This window comes from Lipophrys pholis, assembly GCF_963383615.2.
Source record: "Lipophrys pholis genome assembly, contig: SUPER_23_unloc_1, whole genome shotgun sequence".
Lineage (NCBI taxonomy): Eukaryota > Metazoa > Chordata > Actinopteri > Blenniiformes > Blenniidae > Lipophrys > Lipophrys pholis.
Window position 1 is genome coordinate 166,277 of NW_028292329.1, and position 20,079 is coordinate 186,355.

At 48.3% G+C, this 20,079-nt stretch overlaps 2 protein-coding genes across 2 annotated transcripts in view; both read left to right on the forward strand.

The window, feature by feature from the left end:
- Nucleotides 1-13,322, forward strand: part of plcd4a (phospholipase C, delta 4a) — a 14,259-nt gene extending 937 nt beyond the window's left edge. The window contains exons 2-17 of the mRNA XM_080493618.1: nucleotides 1,808-1,855; nucleotides 2,002-2,160; nucleotides 2,249-2,477; nucleotides 3,247-3,376; nucleotides 3,459-3,690; nucleotides 3,895-4,096; nucleotides 4,323-4,467; nucleotides 5,557-5,709; nucleotides 6,225-6,392; nucleotides 8,591-8,747; nucleotides 8,873-8,989; nucleotides 9,721-9,899; nucleotides 9,980-10,112; nucleotides 10,240-10,389; nucleotides 11,178-12,640; nucleotides 12,814-13,322. Of these exons, the coding sequence (XP_080349744.1) occupies nucleotides 1,831-1,855; nucleotides 2,002-2,160; nucleotides 2,249-2,477; nucleotides 3,247-3,376; nucleotides 3,459-3,690; nucleotides 3,895-4,096; nucleotides 4,323-4,467; nucleotides 5,557-5,709; nucleotides 6,225-6,392; nucleotides 8,591-8,747; nucleotides 8,873-8,989; nucleotides 9,721-9,899; nucleotides 9,980-10,112; nucleotides 10,240-10,389; nucleotides 11,178-11,287 (2,289 nt within the window). The 5' untranslated portion in view covers nucleotides 1,808-1,830 and the 3' untranslated portion in view covers nucleotides 11,288-12,640; nucleotides 12,814-13,322. The remainder of the gene's footprint in view (nucleotides 1-1,807; nucleotides 1,856-2,001; nucleotides 2,161-2,248; nucleotides 2,478-3,246; nucleotides 3,377-3,458; nucleotides 3,691-3,894; nucleotides 4,097-4,322; nucleotides 4,468-5,556; nucleotides 5,710-6,224; nucleotides 6,393-8,590; nucleotides 8,748-8,872; nucleotides 8,990-9,720; nucleotides 9,900-9,979; nucleotides 10,113-10,239; nucleotides 10,390-11,177; nucleotides 12,641-12,813) is intronic.
- Nucleotides 13,323-13,870: 548 nt separating this feature from the next.
- Nucleotides 13,871-19,784, forward strand: slx9 (SLX9 ribosome biogenesis factor). Its single transcript, XM_080493620.1, has 6 exons — nucleotides 13,871-14,187; nucleotides 15,146-15,266; nucleotides 17,619-17,687; nucleotides 18,008-18,185; nucleotides 19,046-19,108; nucleotides 19,204-19,784. Exons 1-6 carry the CDS (start codon nucleotides 13,981-13,983, stop codon nucleotides 19,328-19,330), a joined length of 765 nt encoding a protein of 254 aa, XP_080349746.1. The 5' UTR covers nucleotides 13,871-13,980; the 3' UTR covers nucleotides 19,331-19,784.
- Nucleotides 19,785-20,079: the final 295 nt, after the last annotated feature.

Genomic DNA, 20,079 nt, shown 5'->3' on the forward strand with positions numbered 1-20,079 from the left:
ACAAAAAGGGAGGTTTTATTCATGAAGCATCAGACGTACAATTTAGATCTATTTTGTTCGATTTTTAGCTTTTGAAGCCTTTTTATTTCGACTTTTCCTTTTTTTTTTTTGAATGGCTTTATTCCGTGCTTCTTGTCTAGGAAAGTTTTTCTCTGATAACGCGACTTTTTAAAAATGCAACTTTTTGAAAACGCGCCGACTGTCTCTGTGGAAATTTGGTAAAAAATCACGACTTTTTGAAAACGCTCCATCTCCGTTGGAAATTCGGGAATCGCAGCTTTTTCAAAACGCTCTGACACCGTCTCCGTGGAAATGGCGGAAAACGCAACTTTCTGAAAACGCTCTCGCACTGTGTCCGTATAAATGCCGGAAAGCGCAACTTTTTGAAAATGCTCCGACACCGTCTTCCTGGAAACAGTGAAAAACACTTTGTCTCCATGGAAAGGGCAGAAAAACGCAACTTTTTGAAAATGCTCCTTCTCCATGGAAACGGAGGAAAACGCAACTTTTCTGAAACAATAACGTAAAAACAATGTGTTTTCGCTTGAAAGGTCGTGTAAACGGGGCCTAATATAACTACTTTAGTTATTATATGTTCTCTCTCTCTCTCTCTCTCTCTCTCTCTCTCTCTCTCTCTCTGTCTCTCTGTCTAAGTGTTCCTGTAAATAAAAGCTGTAAATCTTAATGCTGATGAGTGAGCATTAGCATCAAGAGGTAGAATTGAAGTGTATCGGACCAAGCGGCTGTTTCTGACAGTGCTGGATTAGGAGGATCAACCGGGACGGGACGAAAAGTGCAGGCTGGACGAAATGCAGGGAAAACAAAAGAGAGCAGCTATTCAGCCCGAGATCGGCCGGAACACAGGAGGAGAGCCGGTCATTCTGAAAACGTTAGAGCACGTCATGTGACACGTCGTTATTTTGTCCACACAGACAAACATCAGACACTGTGGAAGGACAACGTCGTCTCTAAGGCCTCGTTCCCATGGCAACGCTTCAAGTGAAAACACACCGTTGTTGCATTTTCATTCCAGGAAGGTTCCGTGTTTTCACAGCAACATCGACTGAGTCTTTGAAGCTATGGACTGTGTCTTTAGAGCCATTGACTGAGTCTTTAAAGACATTGACGGAGTCTTTGGTACCATTGACTGAGTCTTTGAAGCCACAGACTGAATCTTTCAAGACACCGACTGAGTCTTTAGAACTATTAACTGTGTTTAGAGTCTTTAGAGCCGTCGACTGAGTTTTAGAGCTACAAACGGAACATTTAGAGCCTCAGACTGAATCTTTAGAGCCATCAATGGAGTCTTTAGAGTCATGGGCCACATCTTTAGAGCCATTGAAGGAGTCTTTCAAGACACAGACTGAGTCTTTAGAACCATTGACTGAATCTTTAGCGCCATCAACTGAGTCTTTAGAGCCATGGACTGAATCTTTAGAGCCATCAACTGAGTCTTTAGAGCCATGGACTGAATCTTTCAAGACATTGACTGAGTTTTTTAGAGCCATAGACCGAGTCTGAGGGAAGTGCTTAGAAAGACATTAAGTATCTTACTTTCCGACAATGCGAAGAACAAAGATTGCGAATCAACAATCATCACATGTGAACTTCAACATCAAGACTTGAAAGTCAAAACTTGTGAACAAGAAAAGATCAAAGTGGTTTAGTAGCTTTGACTCAAAACTAAATGTTCGAGTTGTTTTTTTTTCCAATGAGCTTTTATCGTTTTTTTACGGCGCAGAAGACTTTGATTTGGTTTGAAGACGTACAAACTTCATCGAGTTGCTTTGATCTGCTGGTTTTCCAGATGTCCGTGTGAGAAGAAGAACGATGGCTTTCACAGGAAGTGGCCTCCGTAAGTTTCCTCCAAACTTCCTGTTCCAACTCAGATCATAATCCAGGGGTTAATCTTTGCGGATTTCATATTTGTGCCATGATTTCCCTGTGGATCTCCACATGAGCATGTCTTGGTTCTCCATATGGTTCTCCGGTTCTGTGCAGGGATCGAGGGGGATGATAACCTCCAGTCCATGCTGGTGGGCACCGTGATGAGGAAGATCAAGTCTCGCACCTGGAAGAAGCAGCGATACTTCAAGCTGCAGGACGACTTCACGACCATCTGGTACAAGTCCAAGAAAGCCGGCAACGCCCACTCCACCTGTAAGTGGACTCAACAGAACCCCACCGGCCAGAACCCCAAAGCTGCCCCGCCCCTCCCCCTCCTCATATGTTCCCCGTGTCTGTGCAGTTTCCGTGAGCGACGTGGAGGCCATCAGGGAAGGTCACCAGAGCGAGGTCCTCCTCAGCATCGCGGACGACTTCCCGGCCGAGCGCTGCTTCACGCTGGTCTTCAGAGGACGGCGGGCCAACCTGGACCTGGTGGCCGAGTCCGAGGAGGAGGCCCGGTCCTGGATCCACGGCATGAAGAAGCTGATGGAGAACCTGGAGAACATGGGGGAGAGGGAGAAGCTGGACCAGTATCCTCCTGTGACCAGATTGAGAACGTCACACAGAGAAGATTTACCCTCCTCACATTGACAACGCAGGTCCAATCATAAGCCCCGTTACCATGACAACGTTTTCAGTAAAAACACATCGCTTTTGCATTTTCGTTTCGGGAAAATTATTTAATTTATTACATTCTAAGTTTTTCAAAGATGTCCGTTTCCATGGAAACAGCAGAAACGCTGGAAATGGTGTAGCGTGTATGCCACGAGTTGGTGCTGTTGTTTGTTTTTGTAATGAAACGACACACACACACACACACACGTAGAGAACAATACTCCATAAACATTAACAATGGGGGGACACAGACACTCGTCTGGACGGACGATGAAGTTCCACCTAGCCTTGGTGCGTTAGCAGCATTTCATAAAGTTGCATTTCCACCCCATTTTCATGGGGTTGTGTTTTTACCCGTTCCCACAAAGTCGGAGCGTTTTTTTTTTAAAAAGTCCCACCTTGGGAACCGATTTCAAAAAGTTTAGTTTTCAGCTTTGCGGTTTCGCTTTAAAACGTTGTCGTCTAAGCTGTTTTTAGTTTTCTCCGAGAGAAGTTTTAGCGACTTCACAGTTTACAACGGAACGTTTTTTTTTTAATTGTCTTTCTCTACGACTCAGAGTCAAGGGAAGCAGCGCGAAAGACACGGAATTAAAACAAGATCCAATGTCGGTTCCCATGTCATATTTACGGGCTGTAGAGCCACAGTCTGTTCTCCTTCTTCTTCATTCCTAAACGTGGAACCAGGTGGATCGGAGACTGGTTCAAGAAGGCCGATAAGAACAACGACGGCAGGATGAACTTCAAGGAAGTGCGAGACCTCCTGAAGATGATGAACGTGGACATGAACGAGCACCACGCCCACCGTCTCTTCACGGTGAGCCTCCGGCGCGCTGTCGCCGCGTCCGGCGTCGCCGCGTCAGCGCGGCCCCGAGGATGACGAGCTTCTCCTTCCGCAGATGGCCGACAAGTCCCAGTCGGGAACGCTGGAGGACGACGAGTTCGTGCTCTTCTACAAGATGCTGACCCAGCGGGAGGACGTGCTGCGAGTCTTCCAGGAGTTCTCGTCGGACGGCCAGAAGCTGTCGCAGAGCGACCTGGAGGACTTCCTGCGGGAGGAGCAGCTGGAGGGCGGAGACGTCCGGCAGAGAGCCGAGCAGCTCATCCGCAGATACGAACCTTCCGACACGGGTGAGGAGAACGTCCTCTGGATGCTGTCTTCTGGGGACCGATGCTGGTATCAGGCAATGGATAGTCTTCGCACATCGCTTGCGTATAGAGTATAAATAATAAGTAGTTCTACCTGTACTCGGTATGGGCAAGTAGCTAGCGGTTATTACTCATACTCGTCCTTTAAGAAAGTGCTATTACTGTCTCTTGTCCGTCCCTCTCCAGCCAAGCTGCTGGACGCCATGACGTTCGACGGCTTCCTGATGTACCTGGGCTCATCTGAGGGCTCCATCTTCAACCCCCAGAGGAGGCCCGTCTTCCAGGACATGAGCCAGCCGCTGTGCCACTACTTCATCTCCTCGTCCCACAACACCTACCTGATGGAGGACCAGCTGAGAGGGCAGAGCAGCGTGGAGGGCTACATCAGGTAGCCATGAGTCCAGTTTTTCTGTTGAACCAACACGAACGTTCTGAGCTGTCGGCGCTTTTGTTTTTGAACGTTGAAAGTGTTAAACGGCGAAGCTGGCGGTGGCTTCACGACCCTGGGTGACCTCTCGTCACGTTAATCCAACACCTGTCATCAGTTAAAACCCCCCAGAGGAAGCGTCGAGGTGATTAATCTGCGAGCATTAACAGGATGATCTCCGGTTCAGGGCTCTGACTCGGGGCTGCCGCTGTGTGGAGGTGGACTGCTGGGACGGCGCTAACGGCGAACCCATCGTCTACCACGGACACACCTTCACCTCCAAGATCCTCTTCAAGGACGTGGTCAGCGCCGTGGGAAACTACGCCTTCAAGGTAGCCGAAGAGTCCGAGGACTTACACAGCAACCATGATTCAATGAAAACTGAACTGAATTCCGAGTGTCAACCCGTCCTCATTTTTGAAAAGTTCCGTCCATTTTCTTTGTGTCCGTCTTACAATGTCAAGTGTTTCCAGTCAGAGGAGAACTTTAGTGAAATTGGAAAACGTACGCAGCATTTCTGGGGTCTGTTAACATGACAACAGTGATAGGAGTCGCTGGAACATTTTGAAAGCGCTGCAACTGTGTCTACGATGAAACAGCAACTTTTTGTAACGTTCATCAGAAGCGTCATGGTAAGTTACCGAGTTCCGGGAGAATCTGGACTGGAAGTCATGACACTACATCTACATCTACTTAGCATGAGAACGATTTATTACAGCTGCGGTGCGCCTGACCAGGAGCAGCGCTTTAGAAAAGTTGCCTATTCCCCCGTTTCCACAGAGACAGGGTGGGAGGTTTTGCAGAAAGTCGCGTTTTCCGCGTTTGTTTGGAGTCATAGCGTTTTCAAAAAGTTGCGTTTCTACGACGACACAGCCTTCGAAAAGTTGTATTTCCAGTGGCTCCCGACCATTGTCGTTGTGTAAACAGACCCACAAAACACGACGAAGGTTTTCGGATTTCACTTGAAAATGCACCAGATTGAAGGTTTAACGCCACGGCGGCTTCGCGGCTACGTGTCATTGTGAAGCAGAATGCACCAAGCGTAGGGAACGTGAGCTGCGTGACGCCGTCGTGAGACAGGATAGTTTCCCCCTACTGATGATGTGTTGTTGCAGTCGTCATGTGGAGTCGGATTTTTTTAAAGTTACAACAGTGTTGGTCCTTATTTCTTCTTCCAGCGACCGTTTCAGACAGAAAGATTATGTTTTGTCTCAAATGCGGGGACAGATCTGTAGGTCTCTATGAGTCCCTGGTCCGTCGGGACACCATGCAGACCTCTGCAGTCTCTTTTAGTTCCCAACGAACCCTGCCGGCGTCCACGTCCTGCTCTTTGGGCCAGGTGCCGTCCACAGGTGTATTAGTTTCCTCCGCTAATGCTCCCCGGTATCCGGTGACAGACTGTCTCTGCCCCGCCCCCGCAGGTGTCCGAGTACCCGGTGATCCTGTCCATCGAGAACCACTGCAACGTGGAGCAGCAGAGAGTCATGGCCCAGCACCTGAACCTCATCCTGGGAGACAAGCTGCTGAAGAGCACGCTGGAGGGCAGAGCCCCCGTCAGGCTGCCGTCACCCGAGGTCAGCCGAGGAGCCGCGCCGCGCCGCCGCAACTCGCCACATTTCAACAAAGACACGTTTTTTTCCAATTGGAGCAGAATGCTGTTTTTGACACTCTAAGAGTTCGAGATGTTTTATGTCTTCGGTTGATTGTTCAGGCGATGTTTTCACGTTTTGGTGTTCGTTTGTGTGACGTTACCGCTGAAAATGCACCTTACTAAAAACACTTTCCCAAGAAACGCGGTGAAATGCTACTTTTAGAAAACTGCGTAATCCCATAGTTAATGTTTATAGCGTACTTCTATCTGTACGCGTGTGTGTGTGTGGTTTCTTTCCGAAAACAAACCAAAGGCGCCGGCTCGTAGCCTGGCATGCCAACTCCTTTGTCTTCAGTGGTTATTACGTTTCCATGGAAACAGAGATTGTTTTTAAAACTTTTCCGAAGCCAAAATGAGAGAAACATCACGTTCCCACTTGAAATGAACCTTGAATGCGAATAAAGGTGTAGAAGTGAACGGTGATCCGACGATCCGCAGGAGCTGAAGGGGAAGATCCTGGTGAAGGCCAAGAAGATGGGCGGCCTGGAGGAGGGTCTGAACGGGGGCGTGGAGGACGGGCTCAGCGGGGAGGTGAGCGACGACGACGAGGGCGCCGACATGGACGAAGACAACCTGCACCGGGAGAGCGTCCGGCGCCGGGTGAAGGTGGGTGCGTCGTGTGAGGGGGGGGGGTCGGCTCAGGCCGGTCAGGAAGTGGATTAGAACGTGTGGACGAGACGGCGAGAGATTAACCCAAAAATAAACACACTCCGTCTGATTGAGTCCAATCATTCATTACTCTGATTACTGTCTGCGACGCCCTGACGTCGGTCCCAGTCTAATTCCTGGGAGCCACTGACATTGGCATGGACACTGGTTTCAAAACGCTATCGCGCGTCCGTTTACACGGCGCTACTCTGAACGTTCTCCAACTCCATTGTGGCGCGGGTGGGTGGAAACGCAACTTTCCGGAAATGCGCGGCCTCCGTCCCGAGTAGACGGCGGCCGTGGTGAACGGTTCTGCACATGCTCAGTAGATGGACAATAAGAAGAAGAATCCCAGGCCATGTTCTCCCGGGACTGAAAGCAGACATCCTTTTCAGTACGCTACTGTGGAAACGCAAACGTTTTCTGAAACGGAAACACAAAAATGACGCGTTCTCACTTGGAACACTGTGGCGTAAGCGGGGCCTTGATGTCCCGCGGCCGAGAAGCGATCCAAAGTCCGCGTTCTCAGACGGCAGCTCCGCTCAACCGATTGCGTAAACTTCTGTGAAAGCTCATGAAAAATGGAGCAGATTGAAGGGCAGGAAGCAGACACTGGGTGTTAGATCCAGTGATCTGTTTACACCCGGTGATGGACGGAGGCGCTCAGGGACACCGACACACCGTCGATTTTCATGAGAAAACGGTCCCATGTCTCCTCTCGGAGCGGCGCGTCCGCCACGCGGAGGCTCATGTTTAATGACGCGCCACGTGAGACGGGCTGCCAAGTCCCGCTGGGGCTCCGCTGCCCGTCACGGCTTTGGCTCGGGCCCCGGCGGGAGCCACCGTGGCAACGTTCCTGCTTCGACCCTGCAGGATCAGTTACGCCTGAGGTCTGCCTCCGTCTGCCTCCGTCTGCTGGCGGCTCCACGGCTCATGTATGGAGGGGAAATACAACGCCACAGGATTTATATCAGCTGCATCAGGGATGCACCGACACCAGATGAGTAGAAGCACGAGTACTAAGCTTTAGCTCCTTGTCGATACGAAGTACCAATGCGAGTACTTGCTGAATGCCATAAAGCCTCATTCATACCTAATACACAAGAAATACGCAAAGGTTATGCATCGTCGCAACCCATCTCCGCAGGGCCTCCGTGTCGATGCTACGCACCTCCAATCACCTTACAGTCTGCAGAGTACAGAGCGTAGACTGTATGGTAGTACTTTGCTGTTAATGAGTGTATAAGTCATACTTTAATCATGTTTAGCGCGTAGCGTCACTGGTGTGTGAGCTCCGAAACTCTTTAGCATGTAGCATGTGTTGCGGCTCTTTGTTGTTGTGTTGCGGCTTTTGTTGTGTTGCTACTCTTTGTTGTTGTGTTGGGGCTCTCTGTTGTTGTGTTGGGGCTTTTGTTGTTGTGTTGTGACTGTTTGTTGTTGTGTTGCTACTCTTTGTTGTTGTGTTGCGGCTTTTGTTGTGTTGATCCTCCTTGTTGTTGTGTTGCTACTCTTTGTTGTTGTATTGCTACTCTTTGTTGTTGTGTTGCTACTTTTTGTTGTTGTGTTGCTACTCTTTGTTGTTGTGTTGCTACTTTTTGTTGTTGTGTTGCTACTCTTTGTTGTTGTGTTGGGGCTCTTTGTTGTTGTGTTGGGGCTCTTTGTTGTTGTGTTGCTACTCTTTGTTGTTGTGTTGGGGCTCTTTGTTGTTGTGTTGCTACTCTTTGTTGTTGTGTTGATCCTCCTTGTTGTTGTGTTGCTACTCTTTGTTGTTGTATTGCTACTCTTTGTTGTTGTGTTGGGGCTCTTTGTTGTTGTGTTGATCCTCCTTGTTGTTGTGTTGCTACTCTTTGTTGTTGTGTTGGGGCTCTTTGTTGTTGTGTTGATCCTCCTTGTTGTTGTGTTGCTACTCTTTGTTGTTGTATTGCTACTCTTTGTTGTTGTGTTGTGGCTTTTGTTGTTGTGTCGTGACTATTTGTTGTTGTGTTGTGGCTTTTGTTGTTGTGTTGCAGCTCTTTGTTGTTGCGTTGTGTTGTCGACCCTTCTGGGCCACCGTACTCGTCAGGTGTAAACTCCCTCCTTTCCGTCTGGCGCTGACGTGCGACAGACGCGAACCCTCTCGCTCACACCAGGTCATCCCTCCTTCTCCCTCCTTGCAGAAGTCGAAGCAGCGGGTGTCCAAGGAGCTGTCGGACTGCGTGGTTTACTGTAAGAGCGTCCACTTCAGCAGCTTCAAGCACGCCCGCATCCACTCCAAGTTCTACGAGGTGGCGTCCTTCACCGAGAACAAAGCTCGCAAACACCTGCGAGAGGCCGGTGAGTCCCAGCGTCCTCCTGCCGCCGTCTCGTCGGACACGGCGCCTTCACCGTGTGCTGCTTCTTCTTCTTCTTCTTCTTCTTCTTCTTCTTCTTCTTCCTCCTCCTCCTCCTCCTCCGTGCAGGAGCCGACTTCGTCCACCATAACTCCAGGCAGCTCACCAGAGTTTATCCCACCGGCTTCCGAACGGACTCCTCCAACTTCAACCCGCAGGAGATGTGGAACGCCGGCTGCCAAATCGGTGAGAGCGTCTCCCGTTCGATGACGCTTTAAAGCAAAAAACGAAAAGTTCCGTCGCCTTTTGGTTTTTCGCTTTCACAAAAAAGGTGCTGGGAGCCACTGAAAACGCTCCGTCTCCAATGAAATGAGGTGAAAACTGAACTTTTTGAAAACGCCCCGTCTCCATGGAGACATGAGAAAATGCAACGCTCTGCCTCTGTGTAAAAATTGGGAAAAATTTCAAAACACGCCTTCTACTTGAAAACAGGGAAAAAGCAACTTTTTGAAAAACAGTCCGACTGTGTCTCTGTGTAAATGTTAAAAAAAAACGCAATTTTTCAAAACAGCCCATCTCCTTGGAAACGGGTTAAAACGTAACTTTGTGAGAATGCTCTGTATCCGTGGAAACAGGAGAAAAGGCTACTTTTTGAAAGCGCTCCGACTCCATCTCCATGTAAATGTAGAAAAACGCAACTCTTTAAAGACATGCCATGTCCCTGGAAAAAGGGGAAAAAGGCCACTTTTTGAAAACGCTGTACACGGTGTAAATGTTAGAAGCAAAACGCAACTTTGAAAAATCTTTGTGGAAATGGGGAAAACCGAAGTTTTTGAAAACGGTCTAATTCAATATATCACTCCAATAAAATATTCCAGCTGAACATCTTTACAATACACAAGAAATAACAGTACTTTTATTTTTAGAGAAACTATCTAAATATTGAGTTTTTTTGTGTCAATGCGTTTTCTGTCCAGTGGCTCTGAACTTCCAGACGGCGGGGGAGGGGATGGACCTGAACGACGGCCTCTTCCGGCAGAACGGCTGCTCTGGCTACGTGCTGAAGCCCAGCTTCATGACGGACTCCGAGAAGAGGTTCGACCCGGAGACGCCTCAGCGCCGGGACGGCCACCGGCCCGTCGCGCTCACCGTACAGGTACGCGCCAGCAGCAGCAGGGGGTGCCGCACGTGCCCGCCTGTCAATGAGCTCGCTCATGCTGAGTGTCTGTGGTGAAGGTGATCAGCGGCCAGCAGCTGCCCAAAGTCAACATCAAGGAGGACTCCATCGTGGACCCTCAGGTCAGAGTGGAGATCCACGGGGTTCCTCTGGACCAGGCCAAGCAGGAGACCAGATACATCGAGAACAACGGTACGCCTCCCCAGAGAACCCCCCATATCCGCTCCGATCCACCGAGATCCTGTCCGATCCCCTTAGACCCCTTCAGATCCACTGGGGATCCCCTCCCCCAAGCTGAGGACTCCTCCTCTGTGCGCAGGGTTCAACCCGGTGTGGTACGACACGCTGCGCTTCACCGTCCACACTCCCGAGCTGGCCATGGTGCGCTTCGTGGTGGAGGATTACGACAAGACCTCCAAGAACGACTTTGTGGGGCAGTACACGCTTCCTCTGAGCTGCGTGCAGCAAGGTGAGACGGGAGAACCGAGCGGACGGTTCTCAGGTTCTCCTCCCCGTCAACACGTCTGTTCCGCAGGAGAAGAGACGTAAACTGATTACTAAAACCACTTATGCCTTTAAAAAGTTGTCCATCCTGGATAAACTAGTTTCTTGGATAAGTTACCGTGAAAGTGAGTCGTTTTTGCAAAAACTTTCGCGTTTGCATGGGAACGTTTCTGCAGAAAAGCTGAAAAACAGATTCCGTAGTGCGCAAGCGCAAACGTTTTTTCAAAAGTTGTGTTTTCCCTCGTTCCCACGGAGTCGGAGCGTTTTCAGAAAGTTCAATTTTTCCCCATTCCCATGGAGACGGAGAGTTTAAAAAAGAAAAAATTGCATTATCCCATGATAGAGTGGTAGCGTTTTCAAAAAGTTGCATTTCCCTCCTGTTTCTACAGCGATAGAGCATTTTCTAAAAGTTGTGTTGACCCCTGTTGAGTGTTTTTGGGAAGTTTATGTTTCCTCCCCGTTTCCATAGCAACTGGGCATTTTTGAAAAGTTTCCATTTCTTCCGTTTCCACGGAAACGGAGTTGGAGCATTTTCCAAAAAGTTGCCTTTCCCACCCCCACCGTTTCCAAGTTGACAAAGCACTTTTTAGCGTTTTCAAAAGGCTGCGTCTTCAGTGGCCGGGAGCACCGCTGTCGCGCGAACAGAAACGCTTAACCGAAGCTCCTGCGCGTTTTCTCGAAAAGGTTGCCATGGAAACGTTGCCTGCGAGTTGAGGACTCGTCATTGATCCTGCTGGTTTGTCTGCTTCTCAGGTTATCGTCACATCCACCTGCTGTCCAGAGACGGAACCAGCATTCCTCCTTCTTCTCTGTTTGTTCACATCAGGATAACCGAGCTGGAGAAACTTCCGGAACATCCTTGAGAACACAACCGGTGTTTCATGTTCTGTGTTTCATGTGAATTTGTACTTGGCCAAATGTTAAGTGGTTCCTCGCGTTTCCTGAGCGGGAACGCGGAGAACGTGCCACCAGAGGTTTCCCTGCACGTGTCTGTCAGTATTTCCTCAACAAGCTGCTCCTCATGTCGGAATTCGCCCACGATGTTCCAACGGAACCAGAACGACCACAGTTTTCCTCCTTCGGGAATCCAGCGGAGAACCAGGGGCCGAGGATCAAATGAAACTGACATGCGTCAGAATTCCAGGAGAAATTTAGAAGTCCCAATTGAAATTCCAGGTGAAAGTCAGAAATCCACGATGAAGTCAGAATTCCAAAAGAAAGTCAGGGTTTCAGGAGGATGTCAGAATTCCGGGAAAAAGTCAGAATTCCATAACAAAGTTGGAATTCCAGGGGGAAGTCATAGTTTCAGGAAAAAGTCTTGCAAAGAATTGCAGGAGAAAGTCAGAAATCCAGGATGAAGTCAGAATTCCAGGAGAAAGTTAAGATTTCAGGAGGATGTCAGAATTTCAGGAAAAAGTTGAAAAATTCCAGGAGAAAGTCAGAATTCCATAACAAATTCGGAATTCCAGGAGGAAGTCAGAGTTTCAGGAAAAAGTCAGAATTCCAGGAGGAAGTCAAAAATTCAGGAGGAAGTCAGAATTCCGGGAAAAAGTCAGAACTCTTGGAAAAAGTCAGAAAATTCACGGAGAAAGACGGGATTCCATGACAAAGTCGGAATTCCAGGAGGAAGTCAGAATTTCAAGAAAAAGTCAGAATTCGAAAAAAAAAAAAAAAAAAGAAACATCTTGACTTCAGGGTTAAAAAAAAGTCAGACTTCTGAGTTTGAAGTCTGGTTCTACTGCTCCTCTGTCACGGTTCCATGTTGCTTTCACTGAATTCTATGTTCATAATCGTTTCATGTGTCTATATTGTTACTCCTATCTCAAACTTTGAAGTTCGTCTTAAATGAAATAGTTCAACAGTTTTGGTAAATATGTAAAACTTATAAACAGTGTTATCTTATTAATCGATTGATTTGTTGGTTAAAAACTTCTGATCTACAATAATCCTGAGAATTAGAGACGCCGGTTTACCGTGCCGCTGGAGTCCAGACTGTCCTCAGACGATGTTCAAAACTCTGAGAGTCCGACTGAGGACAAGCCGGACGCTATAATGTCCCTGATTAACGTTTCTCATCTCAGGCCTCGTTTACTTACTCGTCCTCGTCCACCTACTGAGCATGTGCAGAAGGACTATTTACCACGGGCCGTCGTGTGCATGCGCAGTTGCAGCATTTCAGAAAAGTTGCGTTTTCCACGGAGAGCATTTTTGAAAAGGTCGCGTCTTTTGACCCCGAGCACCGACGTTGGGTAAACGGCGCTCCAAAACGCCAGAGAAGTTTCCCATTTCCTTTGAAAACGTTGTAAACGGGCTCTGACGAAGCTTTGAAGTTCCTCTCTTTCAAGCTTTTTCAAAAAGTTTTGTTTTCCACGGAGAGCATTTTCAAAAGGTCGCGTCTTTTGACCCCGAGCACCGACGTTGGGTAAACGGCGCTCCAAAACGCCAGAGAAGTTTCCCATTTCCTTTGAAAACGTTGTAAACGGGCTCTGACGAAGCTTTGAAGTTCCTCCCTTTCAAGCGTTTTCGAATGTTTTCCGTAGATGTGAAAGAAAACATTCAAAAAAAGTGTTGACGTCTTTCCCCTTTCAGTTCATGTTTTCCGTGACGTTCTGTTCTATGTGGACGTGAAAATCGTCATCCGACTTTATCTGTTTCTGCCTCTTCTCTTTGTCGCTGTGTACTTTCCTTTTATGTTTGGCGGATTTTCGTGATCTGTACAGATTATATTACCCATCTGTGTCAATGTGTTTTGATATGCTATATTTTTGTATCCGCACTGATATGTACTGTACAGTCTGGCACGTTGTTGTCCCCATATGGCTCTTTGTTTTATAATAGATTTGATCTTATAACCATTTGCCACATCCAGCCCCAAATAAAGACCTCGGCTTCGCTTCCTTTGTAGCTTCCTGTTTTTCTTTTCACCTTTCGGTATATATCAATAAAATATCAATACCACAATTGACTTGATTAGAAGTATTTTGGGTGTCAATGCTTTTTGGCTGAATCTACAAGAATTTGTATGAGACGGTGGATGGACAATCTGAAATACACAACAAGTTGATTGTTTCCTGCGAACATGGAGTCGTTTCCATGGAGACCGTGGCCGAAGGTTTTCAAAAAGTTGCATTTTCCTGTTCCCACTGAGCCAAGACCACGAGCTGTCTCGTGAACTACACCATTGTGTTGTGTTTGTTGTGTAGTTTTTTTGGGGGGATTAATACAAAATACGAACTCTTGTAGAGAACTATAAACAGACCAAACGCTAGGGGGCGTCAAAGGCATACAAACAACATTAAAATAAACTATAATAAAAAAAAATGAAATAAAATAAAATAATTCCGGCATGGCGTATGTACATTAAAATAGCAACAGTTTAGATATTTGATGGATCCGTGCAGTTTGATTATTGTGCTTTTTGTTCCCCGCAGCTAACCGGAAGTGTTGCACTTAAAACCGGACGTGTTCCGCTTACAACCGGAAGTGCCTCGGCTGCTGGTGCTTTCTTCTTCTCCGACAAACACGTGCAGTGTGACTGTGATTGAACCACGTCAACATGGTGGGGAAGATTAAACGCGTGCGGCAGAAGCTCCACCAGGACGCGGTGAAGCTGCTCAGCCCAGACAACCTCCCTGGGAGCGGAGCAAAGCCTCCAGGAGTGTCCGCTGGAGCTCCGAGCGGCTGCGGAGGGGCTCCGGGAAGCGGCGGAGGGGCTCCAGGAGGCTCTGGAGACACGAGCCAGGCTCCAGGCGGAGCTCCACAGGTCTGCAATTACTCCACATTAGTCCAAAATAGCCATTGACATCTCGTTGACGTCCACTAACTCGCCCAGACTCTGGATTTTTAAATGCTCTGGTGTTTCGAATTAACTGGTTCCCCTGTTAACTGGTGACCGACTTCCTCTGGTCACTGTCCACTGACAGTGGTGACAGGATGATCTTACCTCGGTGCAGTGGTGACTGTCCAGTGAGAATCACAATGAAATAAATGACATTTAATATAACGATACCGTGGAGAGCTTCTGGAGTCATTCAACATAGAAGTGTGTGTGTTTGTTTGGAGACAGACTTGTATGTAAATACACAATAGCTCATGTAGCAGTGTGGCGGCCATCTTGGATGAGGATCCTCGACTCCATCACTTCTATTGATGATATTTCCACTATCAAAATAACCACAACTCGGTGTATCGTCAACACATTTTCACGACACGCATGTTTTCATTATCCAGGATGATTTTTGTACCTTCAACGTACGGCGGGGCGATTTACCCTTTTATTAATATCTCAATATTCTTAGGCCATACCACAATACACAATATATATCGAGATATTTTGCTTTTAGCCTGAAATCAACTCTCTTGATGCATGCAATCACACCAGCATGACGATTCTGTGTCTACATTAAAACATTCTTGCTCATATTTAATTAGCATTATTATTGTTATTATTATTATTAACATTACAGATTACATCTTAGGTCAAGTGTGTTGATGAGTTTTCTGAATCCAGACTTTTCAACCACACTAACGGGGGCCATCTCTTCTGCTAAGTGGCGGGTTACCGCGACGTTATCTCCCTATATTTTGGACTATTTTTGTCGAATGGTATTGCTCTGGAAAGGGAAAAGGCCATACTCGATTGCATCAGCGCCGGTCGCCGCAGCTTCTTCGTTGTCCAAGAACTATGTAATAATAGTAATTTCTGCTGTTTATTTCCACAGGCCCTGACAGGCATCTCCTTCCCCTCCGGGATCTTTGCAGGAACCAGAATCACTCCAGAAGCTCTGGTCCAAACCCTGAAGTTTGAGGAGACTCCAGAGGTTCAAACAGCAGCGAAGAAAGGTAAGAAGTCCTGGAAACCTTCCAGATATTTATCGCACCATGTTTTGTTTAAATCAAAGGGAGGCTTTGGGTTGTTAAAGCATTTACACAGAGAGTGTGTTGCCATGACGACGTTTCAATGAAGATGATGGAGTTGAACTGTTCACTACAGCCGCGACGCACATGACCAGTGGCAGGGCTCCAGACAGGTTTTTCCTCGTTTCCATGGAGACGGAGCGTTTTTTTCAAAACGTTGCCTTCTCCCCACTTCCCATAGAGTTGGGGTGTTTTCAAAAAGTTGGGTTTTCATAGACTCTGAGCAACATTGTCGCGTCAACGCACCAAAAGTTGTTGGGTTCCACTTGAAATCAGCGTCTGGCCGCCGCCGTCCTGCCGGAGTGAAATGTCTCCCGCCTCATTATGTCAGGACTGCATTAGACCGTGGCGTACTTCCTGGTGTGACCACTGGGTGGCGCATAGAGCTTGTTGGTGTGACACACACACACACACACACACACACACACACACACACACACACACACACACACACACACACACACACACACGCACACACGAGGTCGTTTTCATTCTTTTTTTTATTTTTTTCTCTTTAACATTTGTGTTGATTTAATTCTAATTGTGGAATGCAAATCGAATTAAAATATCCAAAGAAAATGTTTATTTCCATGACATATTGTTAAAGTTTCAGTGACTCCCTCCACCTCCAGAGCAGCTCTGTGAAGCTTCCCCAATACGTCATGCAGAGAAACAGTTTGTTTTCATCTTGATTCAAGTTGCATTCCTCAACACTGATTTTGATCAAAAAATGTTTTAAAAAAAGGCAAAACAGTGAGCCCTAGTTTGAGGAAAATAATAGTAAAATTAGATGAAAAGAGGGAAAATAATTAAGAGTAAAACAAAGCAAAAGGGGGGATTAAAAAAAGAATAAAGAAGAAAATAGAAAAAGGAGGAAAGAAGAAAAAAGACGGCAAGAAAAAGAAAGAAGATGCGGAGGTGACAAATAAAAAAAACTGTAAAAACTATGGAATATATCTATATTGTACCTGTGACACTTCATTAATGCGATGTTTTGTATGTACCCCGACGTTGAAAGACCATCGGTGTAAAAGGCGGCACGCTGGGGCAGCGGGGTGGGGTTTGATCCCGGGGGCGGCGCGGTGGAGCAGCGGAGTGGACCGTTCCCTATGAGCGTGTTGAATGGTGTTTAAATCTCATCTGCAATGTTCAGACAGGCTGATTCTTATCTTCCACCGCACAGAGAACAACAAGTGATGTGCTGAGGTCTGCAGGGGGGGGCTCGGGTTTCTGTGTGTGTGTGTGTGTGTGTGTGTGTGTGTGTGTGTGTGTGTGTGTGTGTGTGTGTGTGTGTGTGTGTGTGTGTGTGTGTGTGTGTGTGTGTGTGTGTGTGTGTGTGTGTGTGTGTGTGTGTGTGTGTGTGTGTGTGTGTGTGTGTGTGTGTGTGTGTGTGTGTGTGTGTGTGTGTGTGTGTGTGTGTGTGTGTGTGTGTGTGTGTGTGTGTGTGTGTGTGTGTGGGGCATCGTCTTTCCTGTGTGAGACGGACGGCAGATAGCTGTGATTACATCCTCCTCACCTTCCTGCACCCTCTGACACATTTCATCGGCTGTTCTAATCAAGAACCGAACGAAAACTCATCAAGAATATTTTCTGTTTTCACAGCCAGAGACTTTTTAAAAATGTTTTTAGAATACTACTAATAATTCTCCGGTCCGTCCCCCTGGTGGCCTCGGTCGAGGGGTAAAGACGTCTGTGTAACGGTGGTGTGGGTTAGGCCCCGCTCACAGCGCAACCATTTCAAGTGGGAAAAAAGTGTGTGTGTGTGTGTGTGGGGTGCAACTTTTTGAAAACGTTCAAACGCCGTCCTCGTGGAAATGGACGAAAATGTGAGTTTTTGAAAACATTCAGTCTCCATGGAAACGGGGGTAAAAGACTTTTTGTGAACATTCCATTTCCGTGGAAACGGGGGGGGGGGAAATGCAGCCGTTAGAAAACATTCAAACTCCGTCTCCGTGGAAACGGGGTGGGGGGGGGTATCGCAACTTTTTGAAAACGCTTTGATTCTGTTTCCATGGAAACGGGGCGAAACTAAACTCTTTGAGAATGCACACACTCCGTGTAAGGAAAACACAATTTAATGTTCCTAGTCTATTGTTTGTACACGTGTGTGTGTGTGTGTGGTTTCATTACAAAACCGGCACCCGATCGTTTTCACTGTTTTTCTGACGTTTCCGTGGAAATGAAACGTAAACGAGGCCTAAGAAATCCTGAATACTGTTTGTTTGTTTGTTTGTTTGTTTCCCCGGAAACACACTGAAACAAAACGTGTGTTGACAGACCCTGAAGAGAAGAAAAGCAAGTCGAAGAAAGAGAAGATGAAGGAGAGGAGAGACCGCTGGCTCAGCAGTGAGTTTATCGTTTTATTCTCTCCGTCCGATTCAGACGCAGGCTGGCCGGAGCAGGTTCTAAAAGGTTCTAGAAGGTTCTAGAAGGTTCCAGCGTCATTAGTTCCTCATCATTGAGTGTAATTCTAACACCGCCCTGCTGTCTCGTGTCCAATAATCCAGATGAAGTAACAGTAACTCGACTCCACCGTCGGTGTATAATTAGCGCTAATGGCCCGATGTGTGTCTGCGCTGCAGTAATGGAGGCCGGCGGCTTCCAGGAACGGACAGGAAGTGACAGCGCCGGGAATTTAAACGTGAGTTTAATCTTCTGCCCCGCAGAGATCAGCACCATCATCCAGACCAAGGAGAGGCAGCGGGCGGAGGCTCAGAGGCGAGCCACGCCGGTGGTCGGGGACATGCGGCCGCTGGCCGACGCCCTGCCAGAGCTCTGTCAGCTGATCGCCCCCGCCGCCGCCACGGGCCCCACCGCTCGCCGCAAGAGCAGGAAGACCAAACCGTGAGTGAGGAGGAGGAGGAAGAGGAAGAGGAGGAGGGGCGGCTGATTCCCATCAGCACATTTCACAGCAGGAGGTCAAACGAGGCCCAGAAGTCAGAACGCAGTAACAAATCCCCAAACCTGATAATGCGTTAAGGAATCAGCGTTGAAAAAGTTTCTTTACTCGTAACGCTGTAGCGCTGCGACATTGCGGCGTGACGCTACAGCGTAACACCGTGACGCTGCCGCGTAACGCCGTGATGCTGCCGCGCAATACTGCCGCGCAATGCCACCACGCGCAACGCCATGATGCTCCCGCGTAACGCCGCGATGATGCCGCCTAATGCTGCTGCGTAACGCCGTGATGCTGCCTCGTAACGCCGTGGTGCTGCCTCGTAACGCCGTGGTGCTGCCTCGTAACGCCGTGGTGCTGCCTCGTAACGCCGTGGTGCTGCCTCGTAACGCCGTGGTGCTGCCTCGTAACGCCGTGGTGATGCCTCGTAACGCCGTGGTGATGCCTCGTAACGCCGTGGTGCTGCCGCGAAACGCCGTGGTGATGCCTCGTAACGCCGTGGTGATGCCTCGTAACGCCGTGGTGATGCCTCGTAACGCCGTGGTGATGCCTCGTAACGCCGTGGTGATGCCTCGTAACGCCGTGGTGATGCCGCGAAACGCCGCCAGCTGCATTACGATACAATTACGCTAAAACAGAAATTTAGCTCCATTTTATTTTAGTTTTAACCAAAATTTCGAAAACAACCAGGAAGCATCACTGAACCCGAGTTGATGAAGGAAGGTTTATTTTGAAGGAAAACACTTCAGAACTTTTCCTCTCCATGTTTACAGATTCATTCTTTCATCTCCACTGTTTGGTTTGTCAGGGTGAAGAGAGCCACGCCCACCGACTTCAGCCAGATGAAGCCCACCCAGAAACGGAAACTCCTGTAAGCCGCTTCCCCTCGCTGAACGCCGCGTTGCGGTGTAGCACCGCATCGTAGCACTGGGCCGCTGTCTAACGCTAACTTTGCTGTACCTGCAGGGAAGCGGAGCGCGGCCTCTTCGCCGACTCCCTGAAGACGCTCTCCACCAAGACCAACCCCCTGCTGGACATCGGCGAGCAGCTGAGGAAGAGGATGAGGCAGGAGGAAGAGCACAGGCCCAGCTAGCGTCCGCCCAGCGAAACGCGAGCGAGCGTAGCGAGCAGCACTCCCGCCAGGAGCCGACTTCCTGCTCCCGCGACTTCCCGCAGGAGGTGGACGAGACGATCCTCGGAGGAGAAGGAGCTCCGGAAGCTCCCACACAAACCGAACGTTCTCGTCTCTCGGGCGACGAAGAACGGCGACGACGACGATTCCCTGAGGAGGAACCGATCGGTTCTCCATGCCTTGAATCTGACGACCGGCAGAAGAACGTCTGATCTCTGGAGACATATTTTCTATCTACTCTAGACCGGATCGTCTTCAGAGACTCAAATTCTCAATCATAACGTGACTGATTAGTTCAAATATCTCGAAGGGTTCGATGTTTTTTTTTGTTGTTCTCATATTCTGAGTTTGGTCAAACTTGTACAGTGTGACGGATCGTGTTCTGGTTCAGATTAAAGTTCACGACGTGAAGGACCCGCTGTTTTTTTTTTTTTTTTTTTTTTCATCTTCAGGCTCCTTCATTTGACGAATCCGTGACGTCTCGCATCCAGATGGAAGAGGAACCAGAGAGGAAGTGAAGAATGAGCAGGAGGAGAGAAGAACCAGAGTGGGGCGGTGGAGGAAGAACCTGATCAATACTGCCGGTGTTCCGTCAGCCATTAGTACCCATGAATAATTGATGAGACGCTCAGTGTCAAATTAAAGTCATCAGCTCTCTTTGTTAGCAGCTTTCTGCAGAACGCCGGAGGTTCTCCCCGACGCAGCTCGGT